Genomic DNA, 19,695 nt, shown 5'->3' on the forward strand with positions numbered 1-19,695 from the left:
AAAAATAATAATTCATTGGATACTCACTTCTTCCAGACACTATTTTAGGTGCTTTATATTAATCCTCACTTGATCCCATGATGAACTCACGATGTAGGCAGTAGTGTTATCTCCATCTTATGTATGAGGAAATTGAGGCAGAGGATTACTGAGTCACTTGCCCAAGGCTATACAGCTCGTAAATACTGAAGTCTTGATGTGAACTCCAGAGCCCATACTCTGCTCATCATAAGACCTTAGAATGGAAAGTCACCTCACCCAACAGGGACTTGTCTATCTGCTAAATCTATAAAGTGACTTGGTTGGCCACAATGCTCTCCCCGATCCCTCCCAGATTAATGGTATTTGTTTCTGGTACTGGAGCTGCCCTGTCCAAACTGCAAATCCTCACACAGCCCTCTTCCTTTGCCTGCATTTTTTCGGCTCTGCACCTCACACTGGACTTTGCTTCCTCTGTTTTTCTCAAATACTTTGTCAAAGGCTGCTATTCCTACCCAACCCAAGCTTCCTGCCTCTTTTCTGCCCTGTGGACCTCTGTTCTCTCGATGTCTGGTTTTGCAAGTTACCCTTGGGGGACCAGTGCTCTCCATTAGGCAAAGAGCAAAAATTTTCCCCTCGTAAAATCCATGCCTTACACAGTAGAACTGTGTTCTCTATCTTGTCCACTGTACCACCAAGTGGCCCTCTCCTACTTCCACCTCTTTTCTTCCACGAGACAACATTCACACCAGGCCCCGTTATGGGCTTCAGGGTACACAGATGCTTTCACACATGTGACATTATTACAGTAGAATGCTGAGCATTGTTGCTCTCTCTGTTCTACGAGGAGGTTCAAAAAGGTAAGATATGCCCCAAATCACACAGCTAGTGAGGGCTAGGATTGGGATTTCAATCCAGATACTCTAAGTTCCTTCCTCTATATGTACCAATCTATCCTCTTTCTGTACTGCTCTCTCTTTTCTCTAACACAAAGTGTCTGTGGACTTTACCTTTCAGAAGTCCCTATGTGTAGGGAAATGGTTATGGCGTTAGCTGTTTGCTTTCATGGAAGTATCTATCTTTTTCATGGAAAACTAGCTGCAGCTTATTATCAACACTTGGAGCTTGGAAAGGATAGAAGATAAAATTCTGACATATTTTTCACTCTGGTTGTCAAGATTTATGGCATTGTTATTTGTATCTAATGGAGAATTCTCTGAGTTCATACCAGAATTATTCCCAAAGTGCCTTGGACCAAGATCCCCATTCAGTTGCTATCACTGGGTACATTTAGAGAGATACCTCAGTTATAGTCCACATGCCGTCAGCCCTCACAGGTACAGATTCTGCTAAAACTGGGCTTGGCCTGAGGCTATTGTCATGGCTTTACATGATGAAAAATGTGGTTTTCAATGTGCATTTTGATGTGTGCAGAGGAATTCAAGACTAAAAGTAGTACATGGAGAAAGTCTGCAGGAACAGAAGGGTATAAGATAACCTAAGACAGTAACTCTGAACCTGTGAGTTATCTAACCCCAGGATCTCCCTGAGGGGGTCCAAGTGGACCGTTAGCAAGTACAGCCTTGCTAGTGCCCTCTACTGTTCAGGGCCAAAATAACAGGAAACACAGTTCATTCTGGATGTTTGTTTAATAACTTAAAAAATTACCCTTGGGCTGAAACCAAGTTTTCCAAGTTTGGGTTCATAATAAGTAGTTTTTAAACATTTAAAAATAGGGATGTGTAATAAAATGCTGAGAGACTCTCTGGAGATCACTGCTCCTGGCACCTCTCTAATAGAAAGCATACGCATTGAGCGAACATTTGACTGAAGAAGAAAACAAAGCTGTTAAAAGCTGGTAGGCTCATTTTCCAATAGCAATAGCATTAATATGTTTCAAGTCACTGCTAACCATAGCTAATTAGAGGTTTATGAGGGATGGCCCTTCCCGACAGGTCACCTCAGGTTAGGCAGCCCACAGATTTGCTGTTGGCTGTTGGCAACAATGGATTTATGAAGAATTTCTGCTCAGCTCAAGGTGATTATCTTTCTTTTTCTTTTCTGCTGCTGGTGTGTCTCTTATTTTGACTGGCTGAGGTTGGGTTGGACGATGAGGCCCTGATTCCAAGACAGAGCCAGGTTGTTGCTGGAGATCTGCACTGACAGATTGTTGAAAACTTATTAGTCTGACGTTTTAACAGCCTGCAATGAGATGGAAATCTGCTCTTTCACTGGAAAAACTTAGAAAGGAAAACATGAGCTTGAGCCGAAATCAGCCCCAGGTCCAAATCTGCCATCCTCTGGCACAAAGGGCTGCACAGTGTTGAGAGATGAAGGCCTGGCTATGCCACCCACAGGGTAGGAGGGACTCGGCCACTGTGAGATTGGAGCCTCTGAAAAGGCACCTCTGGGCGCCAGGGAAATGATAATGGGCTCAATTCTAGGTGCTAATGGCTCCAGCAGTAGCAGAAGTCGGCCTCACAGGAGGTTTCAGCTGGGTGGTTAGGGGTTGTTCCTTTGGCCATCACCATCTTGTGTGATGATCCAAGAAAAAGGAATAAGAAACACCTCGGGCTTGGTTCCTTGTCTGAGGTAGAAATGGACAGAAAGATTGCAGCCAATACCATTAGAGAGAGATTTGGTACCACTGTATTGTAATTATTTGTCACACTGTTAAAAGAATTCACTGAGCATCCTAGACTTGCTATCCCAGTCCATTAAAAAAAAAAAAAAAATGGCCATGCAATGTGGCATGTAGGATTCAAGACTTTAGTTCCCCAACCAGGGATCAAACCCATGCCTCCTGCAGTAGAAACACAGAGTCTTAACCACTGGACTTCCAGGAAATTCTTGAAATGTGTTTGTGTGTGTGTGTGTGCATATAAACTCTGCCACTTTGATTAAACCCTCTACCCTGACGCACCACAACATTGCTCCCATCCTGGGCAGCTGCCAAAGAATTCTAACAGGATTTCTGGACTTTGCACAGGCAGCTGTCTCTACCAGGAGAGGTCCTCTCTTTTGCCAGCCAACTCTTTCCTGTGGTCATCTCGTTTTGGAAGCCTTCTGGTAGCCCCAAACAGTGTTGGGTGTCCACCTTTGAGGATGCTCATAGCATTTTATGTTCTAACTTCAAACCAGACTTTAAAATTCCTGGGGATAGGATCTAGCCTAAACCTCATTTGATTTTTTCAGCCACCTTCAATACAGTGCTTGCATAGAGCAGGCACTTGATAATGGTGTCTTTTTGAATATTCACTCATTCATTCACTCATTTGATAGACCGTATAAGGGAGTCTCAAGCTTCCAGGCCATGTTAGAGTTTAAGGAATGCAGTCCCTTAACAGAACCCATGTTTTTATGATCTGCAGATCTAAGCCATATTCTCTCCAGGCTGATTTTCTAGGAGTCTGGCTTTAATTAGTGTCATTCAGTTCTTTGTTAGGGGAAAATGTGAGATGGGAAATGACCCAGATGTTTCAAGATGTCTTTTCAGTGTCAAGTTGCCCCTTCATCACCCCCTTTGCAGCTCCACATCAGATGGCTGTGTCTAATCACAGCACTTACTGGTGAGTATATATAAGTATCCAGAAAAAAAATCCCCCACCCCATGCTACCCCCAGATAATCCCAAATCTCAAGTATATCCCGCAGAATTGCAGTAAAGAATTATTTCTTCATTTGATTACCATCAGGAGTGCCATGATGCATTAGTCATCGTGCAAGATGTGCAAGGGATGATCAAAGAGAGCAAATGCATCAGCATACAGGCATTTGCCTTATTTACTAGAAACCTCACTAGAGAAATTCTTGTATTGGATGGCCAACTTGCAGAATCCAAGAGCTTAAAGATGCGGCGAGGGTAGAATGAAGGCAGCGTGTGCTAAGGATGCGCCTCCTCCAGGTTGCCTCTGCTGCCTCTGGGAACGAATGAGATGGACTTCCCTTTCCACCATGCTTAGCTCTTCTTCAGATCAAGAAATTTAGCTTCTTTTTTATTATATTTTTTTCTTAAAATAGATCTAATCATATGTCAGAGGTTCTTTTCGCTTTGTTTTGTTGAGTGATTTATCAAGTACAGTCGTGGAGATGTTGGGTTTTTTTGCATCTGCAGTAGCATCCAATATCCAGTCACTAGCTCCATAGGTGTCAAGAGGCAGTTGTGCCCAGAGCTGTCTAATCCCTGGATCGCTGCCAAGGTGATGTGACCTTGGACCAGAAATTCCAGTGATGCCCTCTGTTTCTCCAGTTTCCCAGTTGTGGCCCACCATTAGTTCCTCTCATGAGTCAATTTCACATTTTTCTCTGAGTCATTCCCGGAGGACCAGCCTGTAGCCTGCTCCTCCAATGATTTTATATGCACCTAGAACTGAACTGAACTGAATTCCCTTTAATAATTTCTTTTCTGCTTAAGAAAAGTTATAATGGTGGAAGGAAATAATCAAATAATCACAACTATTAATTATTTGCTGATAACAGTTACCATTACCTGCTTGTGGAAAACAGCTACTGCCTCAGCTAATACAGGGGAAAACCAATAAGCAAAAAAATTTCTGTCTTGGGTTTTATTTGTTTGCTAATGTTTCCACCTATCCAAAAATATCAATATACCTGACCTGAAAAGACTAGTTGCTGCAAGCCTGCTGAGAGACTAAACACAGGCAGACCTCAGAGATATTGTAGGTTCGGTTCCAGACTACCGCAATAAACTGAATATTACCATAAAGCAAGTCAAATGATTTTTTTGGTTTCCCAGTGCAAATGAAAGTTATGTTTGCACTATAATATCACTTATTGTGTGCAATAACATTATGTCTTTAGAAGCAATGTACACGCCTTAATTTTAAAATGCTTTATTGTAAAAAATGCTAACCGTCATCTAAACCTTCAGTGAGTTGTAATCTTTATGCTGGTGGAGGGTTTGAAATATTTTGAGAATTACTGTCATGTGACTCAGAGACACAAAGGGAGCAAACACTGTTGGGAGATGGCATCAGTAGACTTGCTTGACACAGGGTTAACACAAATCTTCAATTTGTGAAAAACAAATGAAGCAGTACACAGTAAAATGAGTTATGCCTGCACGGTCAAGTGCTAGCAAATATTCAGAAAAAAACAGGATGAAATTTTATGTGAAGCAAAAAAAAAAGTATTTACTGGTTTAAGAAAGTTCGAAGTGCTGCCAATTGAACAATGTGTAAACTTTTCACTGTCTTTAATTTTCTTACTTCCTCTGAGTATAACATGCTACTATTCTGGAGAAAGAAATGGCAACTCACTCCAATATTCTTGTCTGGAAAACCCCGTGGACAGAGGAGCTTGGTGGGCTACAGTCCATGGGATCGCAAAGAGTTGGGCATGACTTAGCAACTGAACAACATGTTACTATTATAAATATTTGAATATTATTTTCACTTCAGATATAACATCCCCTTAAGAAAACAGGATTGCTGAGTATTTAAATGTGATTTTTAAAAATTGTACTTAATATTCATTTTTTTCACAACTAACTTTATGATAAAAGTAATGAAAAAATACAGTCCACTTAAGAGAAATATACTTTATTGTACATTTTACTAGAACACATAATTAAGCTAATGAAAATTAAATATTTTTAATATAAATTTTTACTGTAATAGAATAGATGCCATACTTTATAACATCCATCTTGCTCTTCCTAAGCAAAAGGTAAATTTTAGATTTAATGTGGAAGATTCTTAGTAAATAAAATTAGCAACTAACTTGTAAACTATTCTGACTTTTGAAATTAGAAGTATTTCTTTGTTTTTAATCTTAAATAATAACAGGGGCATTATACTAGAATTTAATGGGTGAGTTCAATTTATTAAGTCCTATTTTCATATTATAATCTCATATACAGTAATTTAAATTGGTACATTCTGGTTCATAATAAATTAAAAGCTAAACTTGTAATGATATGATGTAGATAATACCACCCTATTTTACAGATGAGAGAGCAAGTTTAGCTTTCTTTAGCAAGTTTAGAACGAAATAATCCATTATGGTATAGTAAGTACGTGCATGCAACAACAGGATTTGAACTCGGGTCTGTCTAATCCAAGGCCTATATAGGTGGCAACTGTTGCAAACATCAGTGGCTAACGAATGAGAGAAGGACGCGTAAACAGACCTGGCATCTTGGCCAAGACAATAAGGAAGCCTGTAGCAGCCTGTATTTGGGAATCTGGTCAAGCATTAGGGAAGCCATCAGCTTTCATTCTCTCACTCATGGAGGGGGGAATATTCTGTAGTGAGTGGTACTCTCTGTGCCTCTATTTTCTCCACTCTTGAAAGAGTATAATCAGAGTACAAGATGGTAGATGTATAGATAGCACTTAGAACAATGCTTAGCCCACAGTATGGGCTAAAGAAATTTTAGCTAGTTTACAAATATTTGTTAAGGGTCTGGTATGTATAAGGCATCAGGATTATAATAATGAGGCATGTTAAAAACCCTGACAATGAAACTGGTTTGATTCTTTGCAGTCTATGAAGACAACAGGCATTACACACCTGAGTTCATGTGTAGCATAGACTTTGTGCTGTGGAGGAGAGCATGTGACAAGAGACTCTCTCTGTTGCTAGAAGGGCTCCAGATGGGGACTTAGTAACTATGCCCTGTTATTTAGCAGGGCTTGCTGGGAGTGATGGACACAAGCAAGGCAAGCTGGTCTCATTATTTTAGGCACAGGAGACAAAACAAAGATGGAGATCTTTTGGAGAGATGAGATTCTGAGAATAAGGTAGAAGCTTGGGGATCAGAAGTGGATTAAAGTCAGGGTCATTCAGCAGCAAGGAGCTGAGCTGGGGAGTCCCCGAATGCATGACCAGGTAGAGCAGCAAGAGGGGAGGGCTGCAGCCCAGAGACTCCAAGAAGGCACGGAACCTTCCCTCAGAGCAGATCCTGTGCCTTAGCCCAATTAATCTCTTAAACTAGGCCTCACCCTGGTTGCACAGCAAGCAGGAACTTGGCAGCAAAGGCCCTGCAAACAGTGGCATCAATAAGAAAAATTGCTGGAAAAAATCTGGTTTCTTTCAAATCCTGAGAACTGAGAGCAGTCAGATTCCCTTTGGTGCATTGCTTTAAAATCGGGTGCCAACACTGGGTAACTTTACAAAGCAGGGCAATTAAAACACTAGTTAGAGGTGCCTCAGCCATCTCCCAGATAGCCAGGGAGATAATGACAATGAAGAGGACTGCCTTGGGGTCACTGGACTGGCTGCCATGCCAATTCTTGCTGCTTGGTCATTAGCTTATGTGGTCAGTGAACCCAGGCAGGCCATGGCTTTTAAGGAATGCAGGTTTCATGGGAGTTTCAGAAACTTCTCTTGGATTTGTTCATGTCCAAGAAAGGAAGCAAGTCCTCCACCCACACGCACACCAACCTGCAACTTGAGGGGTAGACCTATGGCTGCCCTTGGACTTGGGTACCCACCATCTTCTGCAAACCCCTGCAGTTAAGGAAGGAAAACTCTTCCATCCTAGCACATGTGTGGGCTTCGTTCTTAACAAAATGTAAGGGATCACTCCAGTGTTACTTCCCTGTAAGATCTAGAATATGGATTGATAGAACTTCCTAGCACTTTGTTTCACCAAGGAGCTGAAAACAGTTTAGAAACCTCTGATCTTTCAATTAAAAATAATCATTAACTCTTTCAGGGCATAAAAAATACCCGTTTGAAAAGCAAGTAACGCAAGAAGTGGATCCTAGCAGTTTGAAAGGATATAACCTCTGCCAAAACACAAACCAAACAGCAACAGACAGTTGGGTCAGACTCCACGGATCGTTAACCCTCACATTTGCTCTTTGATCAGACTTTGTGGCATGTATTAGCATCCCCATGTTATTTACAGAGAAATGAAGCCTGAAGAGATTGCATAGTATGATAAATATTACATGACATTTAGTTCAGCAGAGTAAAGCAGGGGAAAAGCCACATACTTTCCGTTCAGTATTCAGTGCCCTCTGCGAACCTTCACATGTGCCGGGTCTTCCTCTTTCCGCAGTCCACCCAAACTAGCCAGCAGCTTGCTTCCTTTTCACGGTCTTGAGCCAACTGTCCATCTCTGTGCACGATGTAGGTCATCTCAGAAAATGGGTTGATTTGAATGTAACTGGGTCATGCTATTCCTCTCAACCTGTGCCTCTGTGTACCAGGAGGTTTTGTCATTAGATGTAAAGGTAAATTCTCAGATCTGGGAGTTGTTTTCTTCAGAAATTACTTTGCCTTATGATGTTTTAAGTGTAGGTACAATAAATATTGACGGGAGTGGAATTAACCAAATTGTGAACAGTGAAAGAGAGAGGAAAATAGACTAAAGTAAATGTTCTCAGTCTTCCTAAGGACAATGAAATAAATGGTGAAAACAAGTATAGTCTGGTACTAAATGACCTCCATAAGCCCATGGGAGACAGCAGAGAAGCAGTACGTGAAGGGCCATTTTTATAATCAGAGTGTTGCAAATGGGGGAAATTCTTACTTATTTTGAAATATTTCAAGCGTAGGAAACAGAATAATTTCAGAAACAAATCATTATAGAAAAAGTTGATAACCCCTGTATGCCCTCCAATATTTCATAACTCTGTGTATTTATCCCCTACCCTAAATCTGATATTTTTTTTCTTTGCCTGTTTTTATGCTTCTTCTGTAAATTAATATATTCATAAACAATGTGTTATTTTTAGATATTTTCAACTTCATAAAAAATGGAGATAGTGTTTTACCTAACATACTTTTACATGGTTTAAACATTATATATATTTATATGATTTAAAACTTACATATATTCTATATGATTTGAACATTATATATTATATAATTTAAATATATTATACAATTTGTATATTATGTATTCATAGGTATATATTATATATTTAATATGTTTTTACAGTAATGTAACCCTAATTCATTTTCATTTTTAACTGCCATGTAGCATTCCAATATATGAATAACATTTATCTGTTTTGTAGCTGAATATTAAAGTTTCACTAGTTATCAATTTAGAAGATGACTTGCTGTATCATAGTCTATACACATTTTAAGTCAGTAAGAATGAAATCCAGTCATTAATAAGTAGAAATTTAGTAAAGATTTTGCCAATTTTTCTCCAAAATGATTCCATCATTTTATACTAAAACTCACAGTATATGAGAATATCCATTTTTCTACATTTTTTTACAATTGTTTCTGCCAAATTTCTAAGTCTTCCCATATCTTTGCATTCAAAATAGGCATCTTTATTTTTATCTTTAATTTGCTGGTTCCTGATTATTATTGTGGTGGAATATATTTTCTCTATTTAATGACCATTCAGATTTCCTCTTCCATGAATTGGCTATTTCCTCTACTACACAGGCTAACAGGCTCTTTTATCCTTTTTCCATTTTCCTTTGGATTATTTGTTATTTTCTTATTGATTTGGAGGATTTATTTACATGTTTGGGTGCCAACTATTAGCCAACCACATTCATAAATGTGGTCTAAAGTAACTGACTGCATCTCTGGAGTTTGTCTTGCACAAAAATTTTAACAAGCATGTTGGAACTGAGATGTAGATAAGAAAGTTGATATTTCTATGGGTTGATGCTTCTAGAAAAGCATTATGAATGCCACTTTTTCATCATTTCTTTATTTGAACAGAGAGTTCAGAGTCTGCAAGTTCAGAGAGCTAAGTGTATACCACTGAGGTTTGTGTTTGAAAATATCTGCTTGATTGCAGAGTAGGTAGCTTAGAATAATTTCAGTGCTGAAGAAGGACCAATTTTGAGAGTGAATGATTAACCTCAGATTATTAGATTGAATAAACTGTGTATCTTCTATTGAAATAGAAACTGTTGGACACTGAGTGCTCTGGCTGTGACCCCTCAGAGGAGCACACAGAGTCAGCTCCAGGCAGGGGCATGAGGCACGCAGGAAAAGACTATTCCCAATTTACCTCTGAAGCATTTTACTACCAGGAAAGTCTCTGCTCATGACAAGTGCCTGGATTCAGGTATCTAAAGAAAACATGAAGAATAGAATAATGTTATGTGTTTGTTAGCCATCTGTATGTCTTCTTTGGAGAAATGTCTATTTAGTTCTTTGGCCCATTTTTGATTGGGTCATTTATTTTTCTGGAGTTGAGCTGTAGGAGTTGCTTGTATATTTTTGAGATTAGTTGTTTGTCAGTTGCTTCATTTGCAATTATTTTCTCCCATTCTGAAGGCTGTCTTTTCACCTTGCTAATAGTTTCCTTTGATGTGCAGAAGCTTTTAAGGTTAATTAGGTCCCATTTGTTTATTTTTGCTTTTATTTCCAATATACTGGGAGGTGGGTCATAGAGGATCCTGCTGTGATGTATGTCAGAGAGTGTTTTGCCTATGTTCTCCTCTAGGAGTTTTATAGTTTCTGGTCTTACGTTTAGATCTTTAATCCATTTTGAGTTTATTTTTGTGTATGGTGTTAGAAAGTGGTCTAGTTTCATTCTTTTTACAAGTGGTTGACCAGATTTCCCAGCACCACTTGTTAAAGAGATTGTCTTTAATCCATTGTATATTCTTGCCTCCTTTGTCAAAGATAAGGTGTCCATATGTGCATGGATTTATCTCTGGGCTTTCTATTTTGTTCCATTGATCTATATTTCTGTCTTTGTGCCAGTACCATACTGTCTTGATAACTGTGGCTTTGTAGTAGAGCCTGAAGTCAGGTAGGTTGATTCCTCCAGTTCCATTCTTCTTTCTCAAGATCGCTTTGGCTATTCGAGGTTTTTTGTTTTTCCATACAAATTGTGAAATTATTTGTTCTAGCTCTGTGAAGAATATTGTTGGTAGCTTGATAGGGATTGCGTTGAATCTATAAATTGCTTTGGGTTGTATACTCATTTTCACTATATTGATTCTTCCAATCCATGAACATGGTATATTTCTCCATCTATTAGTGTCCTCTTTGATTTCTTTCACCAGTGTTTTATAGTTTTCTATATATAGGTCTTTAGTTTCTTTAGGTAGATATATTCCTAAGTATTTTATTCTTTCCGTTGCAATGGTGAATGGAATTGTTTCCTTAATTTCTCTCTCTGTTTTCTCATTATTAGTGTATAGGAACATAAGGGATTTCTGTGTGTTGATTTTATATCCTGCAACTTTACTATAGTCATTGATTATTTCTAGTAATTTTCTGGTGGAATCTTTAGGGTTTTCTATGTAGAGGATCATGTCATCTGCAAATAGTGAGAGTTTTACTTCTTCTTTTCCAATTTGGATTCCTTTTATTTCTTTTTCTGCTCTGATTGCTGTGGCCAAAACTTCCAAAACTATGTTGAATAGTAATGGCGAAAGTGGGCACCCTTGTCTTGTTCCTGACTTTAGAAGAAATGCTTCCAATTTTTCACCATTGAGGATAATGTTTGAAAAGATGCTCAACATCGCTCATTATCAGAGAAATGCAAATCAAAACCACTCTGAGGTACCATTTCACACCAGTCAGAATGGCTGCGATCCAAAAGTCTACAAATAATAAATGCTGGAGAGGGTGTGGAGAAAAGGGAACCCTCTTACACTGTTGGTGGGAATGCAAACTAGTACAGCCACTATGGAGAACAGTGTGGAGATTCCTTAAAAAACTGGAAATAGAACTGCCTTATGATCCAGCAATCCCACTGCTGGGCATACACACCAAGGAAACCAGAAGGAAAAGAGACACGTGTACCCCAATGTTCATCGCAGCACTGTTTATAATAGCCAGGACATGGAAGCAACCTAGATGCCCATCAGCAGATGAATGGATAAGAAAGCAGTAGTACATATACACAATGGAGTATTACTCAGCCATTAAAAAGAATACATTTGAATCAGTTCTAATGAGGTGGATGAAACTGGAGCCTATTATACAGAGTGAAGTAAGCCAGAAGGAAAAACATAAATAAAGTATACTAACGCATATATATGGAATTTAGAAAGATGGTAACAATAACCTGGTGTACGAGATAGCAAAAGAGACACTGATGTATAGAACAGTCTTGTGGACTCTGTGGGAGAGGGAGAGGGTGGGAAGATTTGGGAGAGTGACATTGAAACATGTAGAATATCATGTAAGAAACGAGTTGCCAGTCCAGGTTCTATGCGCGATACTGGATGCTTGGGGCTGGTCCACTGGGACGACCCAGAGGGATGGTGTGGGGAGGGAGGAGGGAGGAGGGTTCAGGATGGGGAACACATGTATGCCTGTGGCGGATTCATTTTGATATTTGGCAAAACTAATACAATTATGTAAAGTTTAAAAATAAAATTTAAAAGAAAAAAAAAATAATGTTATGGTGATGTCAGGTGACATGGACACGTTGCCTTGGGAATCCTAAAAGGAAATCTTAAAATAATGATGGCTTTCTTTCTATTTCAGAGGTGTGGTGAAATCTTGTTTGAAAACCCTGATCAGAATGTCAAATGTGTTTGCATGCTAGGTAAGAAGCTTTCTCATTTTAAATCTGTTAAGCATGTTGATGTCATGTGGGTTTACTGTTGTTCTGTTGCCTTACTGATTGTCTCTTGTTCATATTGCAGAGGGTAATTGGCTCTTTTATAGGTTTATAGACTACTATAACACATTTATATGTGGAACACTTGATGATAAAGAAAGAGTTTGATTGTAATAACTCAGTAATTCAGGAACCATGCTTTTGAGCCTTTCAAAATTTTTCTTGGATCATCAGCATAATATCGGGTGCCTTGTATTCAGGCAACTGGAATGTAAATGTAAGAAGAATCACATTGTAAATCCTAGACTAGAGATGGTATACTAGATAAGTAAACTGTTTACACCACAGCACAAAGTCCTTACTTACAATGCCTGAGAGAAATATACATTTGAACTAAAATGAAGTCAGCACAACAGTTAGTCATATTGCATTAGTAATAAAAATCACAGCCTCATAATGAATAATTTGTTTTTGTGGGATGATATATCATCAATACCTTTCACAAACTCTTTAATATACTATATTCTGTTAAAAATGAAGTTGATATTATTTTCCTCATTTTATAGATTAGAAAACTAGGTCAGAGAATATAAGTGATGCACTTAATCTCAAAGTGAGAAATCTAAATCATGATATAAAAATTTTTTAATTGTAAAATTTTAGGTCTAGTATTTAGATCTTATTTGAGCCTCTAAACTATGTCACTGGGGTAGAAAATGGCAACTCACTCCAGTATTCCTGCCTGGGAAATTCCATGGACAGAGGAGTCTGGTGGGCTACAGTCCGTGGGGTCACGAAAGAGTCAGACACAACAACAAAACAAGAACAACATGGCCATAGAGTAACATATCCACTGGAAAATGAACATTTTACTGGAAGTAGCACAGCTCCATAAATCCATGTCAAATATCCAGTAGTCCTTTTTCTTAACCACAAAAATGCTTCACAATGCTAATAATGGGTACAAATGAGAGAGAGATGGAAGTAGAAAAAATTCCTTTGTCCAGCTATATGTCCCAACTTTGGATTTTGAGGAAATCATTTTATCACCATATCATATTTATTTATCAACTAACTCACTTAATTTTCACAATAACAGGATGAATTATTCCTGTTATAATCCTCATTTTACTGAAAGAAAATTGAAGCAGATCATAACTAAAATGTTGATTATAGCTTCTACATGACCTACTAACTTGAATCAGTTTGAACTCATGATAACTTTAAATGCATGAGTCCACCACTTATTTTGATTGAATTTCTCCTTGTACTTCCTCCCCTGTGCGTTGTTTGACTAGTTTATAGCTATGAAAAGGACAAAATAGACTATCCACTACTGCCTATAGATTAATTTCAATTAAAGCCAATCATCTTTCCATCTCTTCTAGATAATATGGTATGATTTATATCCCTAACAAGAAGATATTCTTGGCCACCAAATGCATTCCCCCAAGGAATGTGCCAAATTCCACAAAATCCCAAGATCAGAAGAATATTTACATAAATCAGCTCTATATTGCTGCCACTGTCATAAGAATTTTAATTGAGTACTTAAATATGTGACAGGTAAAGTCCATCCTAAGCATCTTATTTAATTACATCATTTATTTAAGTAAATTAGGCCATGGCTTCTCTTTCAAAACATAGATATCTTTGACAATGGCAGTGTATTATTAAGCTTTTAGGTTTCATTAGTTAATTATATTTCTATTAACTAAATAATATAAAGGAACTATGATATTGGAAGTTTTTATTAGTTTAAGGACATGGAATAATTAAAGATGGAATAGGAAGAACAATTATACATTTTGCCTTTAAAGTAGATGGTAAATATTTATTGAATTTTGAAGATATTACTATGTCTTACTCTGATAATTAAAATTATGCCCTCCAAAAGATTACCTCTCAAAAGACTTAGACTTTTTTCCTGCTTATCTTTTTAAGAGGATAGCTGCAAAATTTAATTAAAACATTTAAAAAATCCTTTGAAATCTTAGATGAAAGAGAATATCAAAATTAAATTATTATGGATATCAATACAGGTGGATCAACCCTCCAATGGTGTGTTCACCTGAAGCAGAAGGGCTATCATTTCACAGCAATACCATGCAAGATAATGAAAAAAGAAGTTGAATAATTTATTCCTTTAAAAGAAACAAGAGAAACTCACAGTGTGAACATGTAACTCACCAAAACTGAGGCCACATCTTGTATATTATCGAGAAAGGGCATCTATATAACTCAACAATAACAAGAAAGCTCCACTTTTCCACCGTCTGAGGTCTTAATTCATTTGTTGCTTCCTTTGAGAGGAATCTGTGACCAGCCCTTATGGTTTCTTGAAGCATTTCTTGAGAAAACTTTTTATCCTCAACAATAAAGGATAGAAGTTTCTGCTATTTAAAGGGACTATTAAGTTTTGTGTTTCTAAGTCATGAATGCGGTTTCTGTTTTTGCAAGTCATGTTATAACCTTTTTATGAACAAATTAAAATTTTGAAACAAGAAAATCAAATCAGTAAAGCTTGTATTTTCAAAACTTCACCCCTGATCATCATACCTCCCTAGTATTGAGATTCCTAATGGAGGCCAACCTGAGACATTCACAGCTTTAAATTGTCAGGTTCTTGGCTCACCCACTCTAAGGTCCCTGCTATGCCCACTCACACAGCAGGTTTGGAGCTCCTGCCTGGACCCCAGCTGTGCTCTGGTTTCAGCACGTTTGAGATGGAATAGGGAAGGATGTCACTAGTCAGGCACACCGTTTGCAGTTTTCTTCTGTCCCACTGCTACGTCCCCAGATCATTTAGAAAATACCATTTTTATGCTTTCTGTTGTTTACCTCACAAGCCAACCTCATCAAGCTCACACTTTGGGGTCATTAAGTTCAATGAGGTATAAGTGTAAAATTCACTTGAAGTTACTGAAATTCTGAGTTCAAAACAATTTTAAATGAAAGCAAATCCATATTGTCATGTATGGGTCTTAGGTTTCTATGTTCAGGGGAATAGTTTGTGCTGGATATGAAGGTAAATAGTAAAGATGTACTGCAGAGGTGGCTATAGAGTACTTACTATATACTCCTTTTTACCAGTATTTGCACTTTTATTACAAATAGTAGCAAATTATTACTGCAAATAATTTGGTTTTCCCAAAAGATTGTATCAATTAACCCTTTTCCAGTTTTATATAGGTTCTCTTTAACTTTTTTGTTCTGAAAATCTTGGCTTTTATTTTCAAGTACATAATAGCCAATTTTATTTTTTAATTAATTTTTATTGGAGTATAGTTGTGTTAGTATATCTTGTGTTATTTTCTACTGTATAGTAAAATGATTCTGTCACGGGGACAAGTGTGGACCCTGTTAAGCACCAAATGGTTATAAATGTTGCTTTCTTCTTTCCTTCACCCTTAAGGAGTTTGAAATTTCAAACTCCCATCCCCCTCCTTCTTAAAAAATTTAGTCATAAGATTTCTCTCAAGTTCAGATAGACCTCAAAGTTTATACAACTATATCAAAGAATATACACTATATCAGTCGTGTCCGACTCTTTGCAACCCCATGGACTGTAGCCTATCAGGCTCCTCCATCCATGGGATTTTCCAGGCAAGAGTGCTGGAGTAGATTACCATTTCCTTCTCCGGTGGATCTTCACGACCCAGGAATCGAACCTGGGTCTCCCGCATTGCAGGCAGATGCTTTACCGTTTGAGCCACCAGTGAAGCTATGTATTACACTAAGCTATACTTACAGTATATAGTAAGTACTTTAAATATGGGTAATGAACTGATGTTAAAGGCAGAAGGAAGTGGGAGAGAAATGATCTCTCATTGCACAATTAATGCATGAAGTATGGCCAGTTCCGCAAAAGATTTTATTTTTCAAAGTATAATGAAAACATTAGTTACAAAGAACCAAGAAGAAACTACATAAAATGATCAATGTTGATTCACTTCTTAGTTCATTTGCTAACTTCTTTCTGGGAAATGCTAAATGCTGGAGGGGGAAAGTTTCTCAAAAGAGTTCCCAATCAGACTTGGTGCCTCTTCTTTCCCTTATAATTTTACAATTTGAATTTTCAGTGGCTCTGCTTTTGTTTCATGTGTGATTCCTTTCATGTTAATTGGTGTCATATCATTTTCATAGAAGTATGTATTTTCTTACCTGCCATGGCTTAGAAAGGGATGTTCATATTGTCATGTTTCTGGTTGAAATCTTTTATTAAATTGTTTCAAGTGATCATCAGTTTTCAAAGCAACAGAATACCATAAAATCAATATTTTGCTAACATTCAACATGAGCACAGGGAGACTTGCTTTCTGGTCCTACTTCTGAAAAATTACCTGGGTACTCTCAGAACTTGCTTCATCTTTTAGACTATAATTTATAGTTTTTCTGCCAAGTAGCAATAAAAATATCTGTTCCTTCCAGCCCAGAGGTTGTCCTGGTGATGCAGAATGTGATGTTCTGTGAGGAGACATTGCCTGCTATAATGCTCTAGTTATGGCATATGCATTAATAAATTAACAAATAAATAATAAACAACTGAAAATAAGCAAGTTGATGATGAACAATAATATAGTAATAAATAGTAAATTATTTATTGATGACATGAACAGTGTTTAGAAAAGCAATTGAAAAGATAAACCATTATGTGAGGGCAATTTTTTAAAATATTAAATACAGTCTTCAAAATTGTGTTGTGCCTCAAAGGCATCATCTACTATTTATTCAGCAGATATTTACTGAGCATCTGCTATATGCGAGGACTGTGCTAGGCACTGGGGATGCAAAGGCCAGTGAAGCACAGAGGGTTTCCAGTCCAGGCAGAGACTCAAGTCCCAAACCACAAAATATGCAATGCTAGCTTGAGAGTGACAAGTGATACAAAAGGAATTTCAGAAGATGAAGAGAGTGCATGCAACTGGCATATGATGACACATAGACTGAGCTATGCAAAGGCCAAGAAAGAGGCAGCGTTCTAGGTGGATACATGACCATATTTAAAAGCCTAGATACAGGAAAGTTGAGGAGTGAAGAAGGAAGGACGTGTTTCAGGCCACAAGGAGTGTGAAAGGATAAATTAGGAAGGAATTTGAGGCTTTACTGTAGACAGTTTGACTGTTAGCATCCACTCTAAAAAGGACAGAAATACCAAATGATAGAGCATCATGGTCTCTTTTGTTTAGTTGGTTAGAGAGTATTTTTTAACTTTGATAGAGAGTATTATAGAATATTCTATATCTAGCTTCTATTGGGCAGTATTGATAGAGCTTTTCACCAAATACTTGTGAAATTAAATCATTTTAACCTTATGTGATGAAAGTGAAAGAGGAGAGTGAAAAAGTTGGCTTAAAATCAACATTCAGAAAACTTAAGATCATGGCATCCGGTTCCATCACTTCATGGCAAATAGATGGGGAAACAACAGAAACAGTGCAGAATTTACTTTGGGGGCCTCCAAAATCACTGCAAATGGTGACTGCACGAAATTAAAAGACGCTTGCTCCTTGGAAGAAAAGCTATGACCAACTTAGACAACATACTAAAAAACAGAGACATTACTTTACCAACAGGCTTCCCTTGTGGCTCAGCTGGTAAAGAGTCCATGGGGTTGCAAAGAGTCGGATGCAACTGAGTGACTTCACTTTCACTTTAGCAACAAAGGTCTATCTAGTCAAAGCTATGATTTTTCCAGTAGTCAAGTATGGAACGGTAAGTAATAATAACAACATTATAATGTACCATATTAGGTTTGTTAAGGATCAAATAGCATAATAAATATTAAAGCATTCAGTAAACTGTTAGAGGTTCTAGAAATATAAATGTTATTTATTAGTACCAATAGCTAAAATGTTCTAAGTGCTTTCATTTCATTTAATATTAGTAGTGTTCTTTATGCAGACCGACAGCTTTGGCATGTTTTCTGTTTCAGTTTGCTTCAAGTAAATAGATATTTTCAAGAACATGTTTGTAATCTAGAAATAAGTGCATCATCTTCATAGGTTATTAAAGAAAGATTAGTGTAAAGACTATTTTATTTGTACTTAACTTTGTAAAACTGAAGATCTATATTCAAAGACAGAAGTTTTCAAGTTATTTAACTGTGATTTACCAAGATTAAAAACTTTGGGAATTTGAATTAATTTTTACTTATACTTATGAAGCAGTTCATTCTTATTGTGGGAGCACATCATCTCACTCCTCTTATATGCATATGCTTCCCTGGTGGCTCAGTTGGTAAAAATCTGCCTGTAGTACAGGAGACGCAGGTTCGATCCCTGGGTAGGGAAACACCCCTGGAAAAGAAAATGGCAACCCACTCTAGTAGTTTTGCCTAGGAAATCTCATGGACAGAAGAGCCTGGTGGGTTACAGTCATGGGGTCACAAAAATTGGGCACAACTTAGCAGCTAAACCACTACCATGTCCAAGGATGATAGTTTCTAACTCTTAGAAGATAAAAAATTGAAACTTGGACATTCCCAAGGAATGGTAAAGAAGGCATTCTCCTCATCACTCACCCAGGGCCCTGGTTTGCTTTATTTTTCAATGTGCCTGTCATCAAATGACATGTTTTATGTTTCTTTGTTTATCATTCTCTCCCAGCCTCATGGTACCACCCATCCTTATAAACAGAATGTAAATGCAAATATCATGAAAGCAAGGAATTAGTTTATCTACTGCTAAGTGTCCAGCATCTGGAACAGTGTCCAGCCACCTAGCCCCTCATTAGAGCTTAATATTTGCTGAATGGATACCTGCCGATGCATTTGTCGAAATAACATAATCATCTATAAAGTGTAGGCCAGATGTGTCAAATGCTGATGGGTATGGCATTTAAAACCATGTGCTAACTCAGCCAAAGAATGGGTCAGCTCTTAAGCAAACTAAGTGGCAGTTCCCCAAGCATATTGCTCTGGGTTAGAGGATGTAAAGTGCATAGTTCTCCACAAATAGGCAATTAGAACCTACCTATAAGAATAGGTAATTATCAGATATTTCTTGAGCATTACGCTATGCCCAGTCCTCTGCTAGGATTCCTGTGAAAGCTGATGTAATAATGCATCTCTAGGTAGAATCCCTGTCACCACCATTTGTCCAGAGACAATGTCATTTCTGTCTTGACCCAAAAATAATGTTGGGCTTTTTATTGGAAGAAATACAGCTTTTAATAGTATTCCACTCTAAATATTTTTTTATAGATTATATACTTTTTTAGAGATTTTTTTTTTTGGCTGTA

The 19,695-nt window shown here is 37.7% G+C and overlaps 1 protein-coding gene across 2 annotated transcripts in view; it reads left to right on the plus strand.

Moving 5' to 3' along the window:
* Window positions 1-19,695, plus strand: part of PDE7B (phosphodiesterase 7B) — a 351,638-nt gene that overhangs the window by 94,409 nt on the left and 237,534 nt on the right. Inside the window, exon 2 of one of the 2 annotated variants that reach the window (XM_070376732.1) lies at window positions 12,378-12,438. In XM_070376732.1, the coding sequence (XP_070232833.1) occupies window positions 12,378-12,438 (61 nt within the window). Of the gene's footprint in view, window positions 1-12,356; window positions 12,439-19,695 lie in introns of those variants that run through there. The other variant, XM_005899105.3, reaches the window with a different exon arrangement.

This window comes from Bos mutus, chromosome 9 (assembly GCF_027580195.1).
Source record: "Bos mutus isolate GX-2022 chromosome 9, NWIPB_WYAK_1.1, whole genome shotgun sequence".
Classification (NCBI taxonomy): Eukaryota; Metazoa; Chordata; class Mammalia; order Artiodactyla; family Bovidae; genus Bos; species Bos mutus.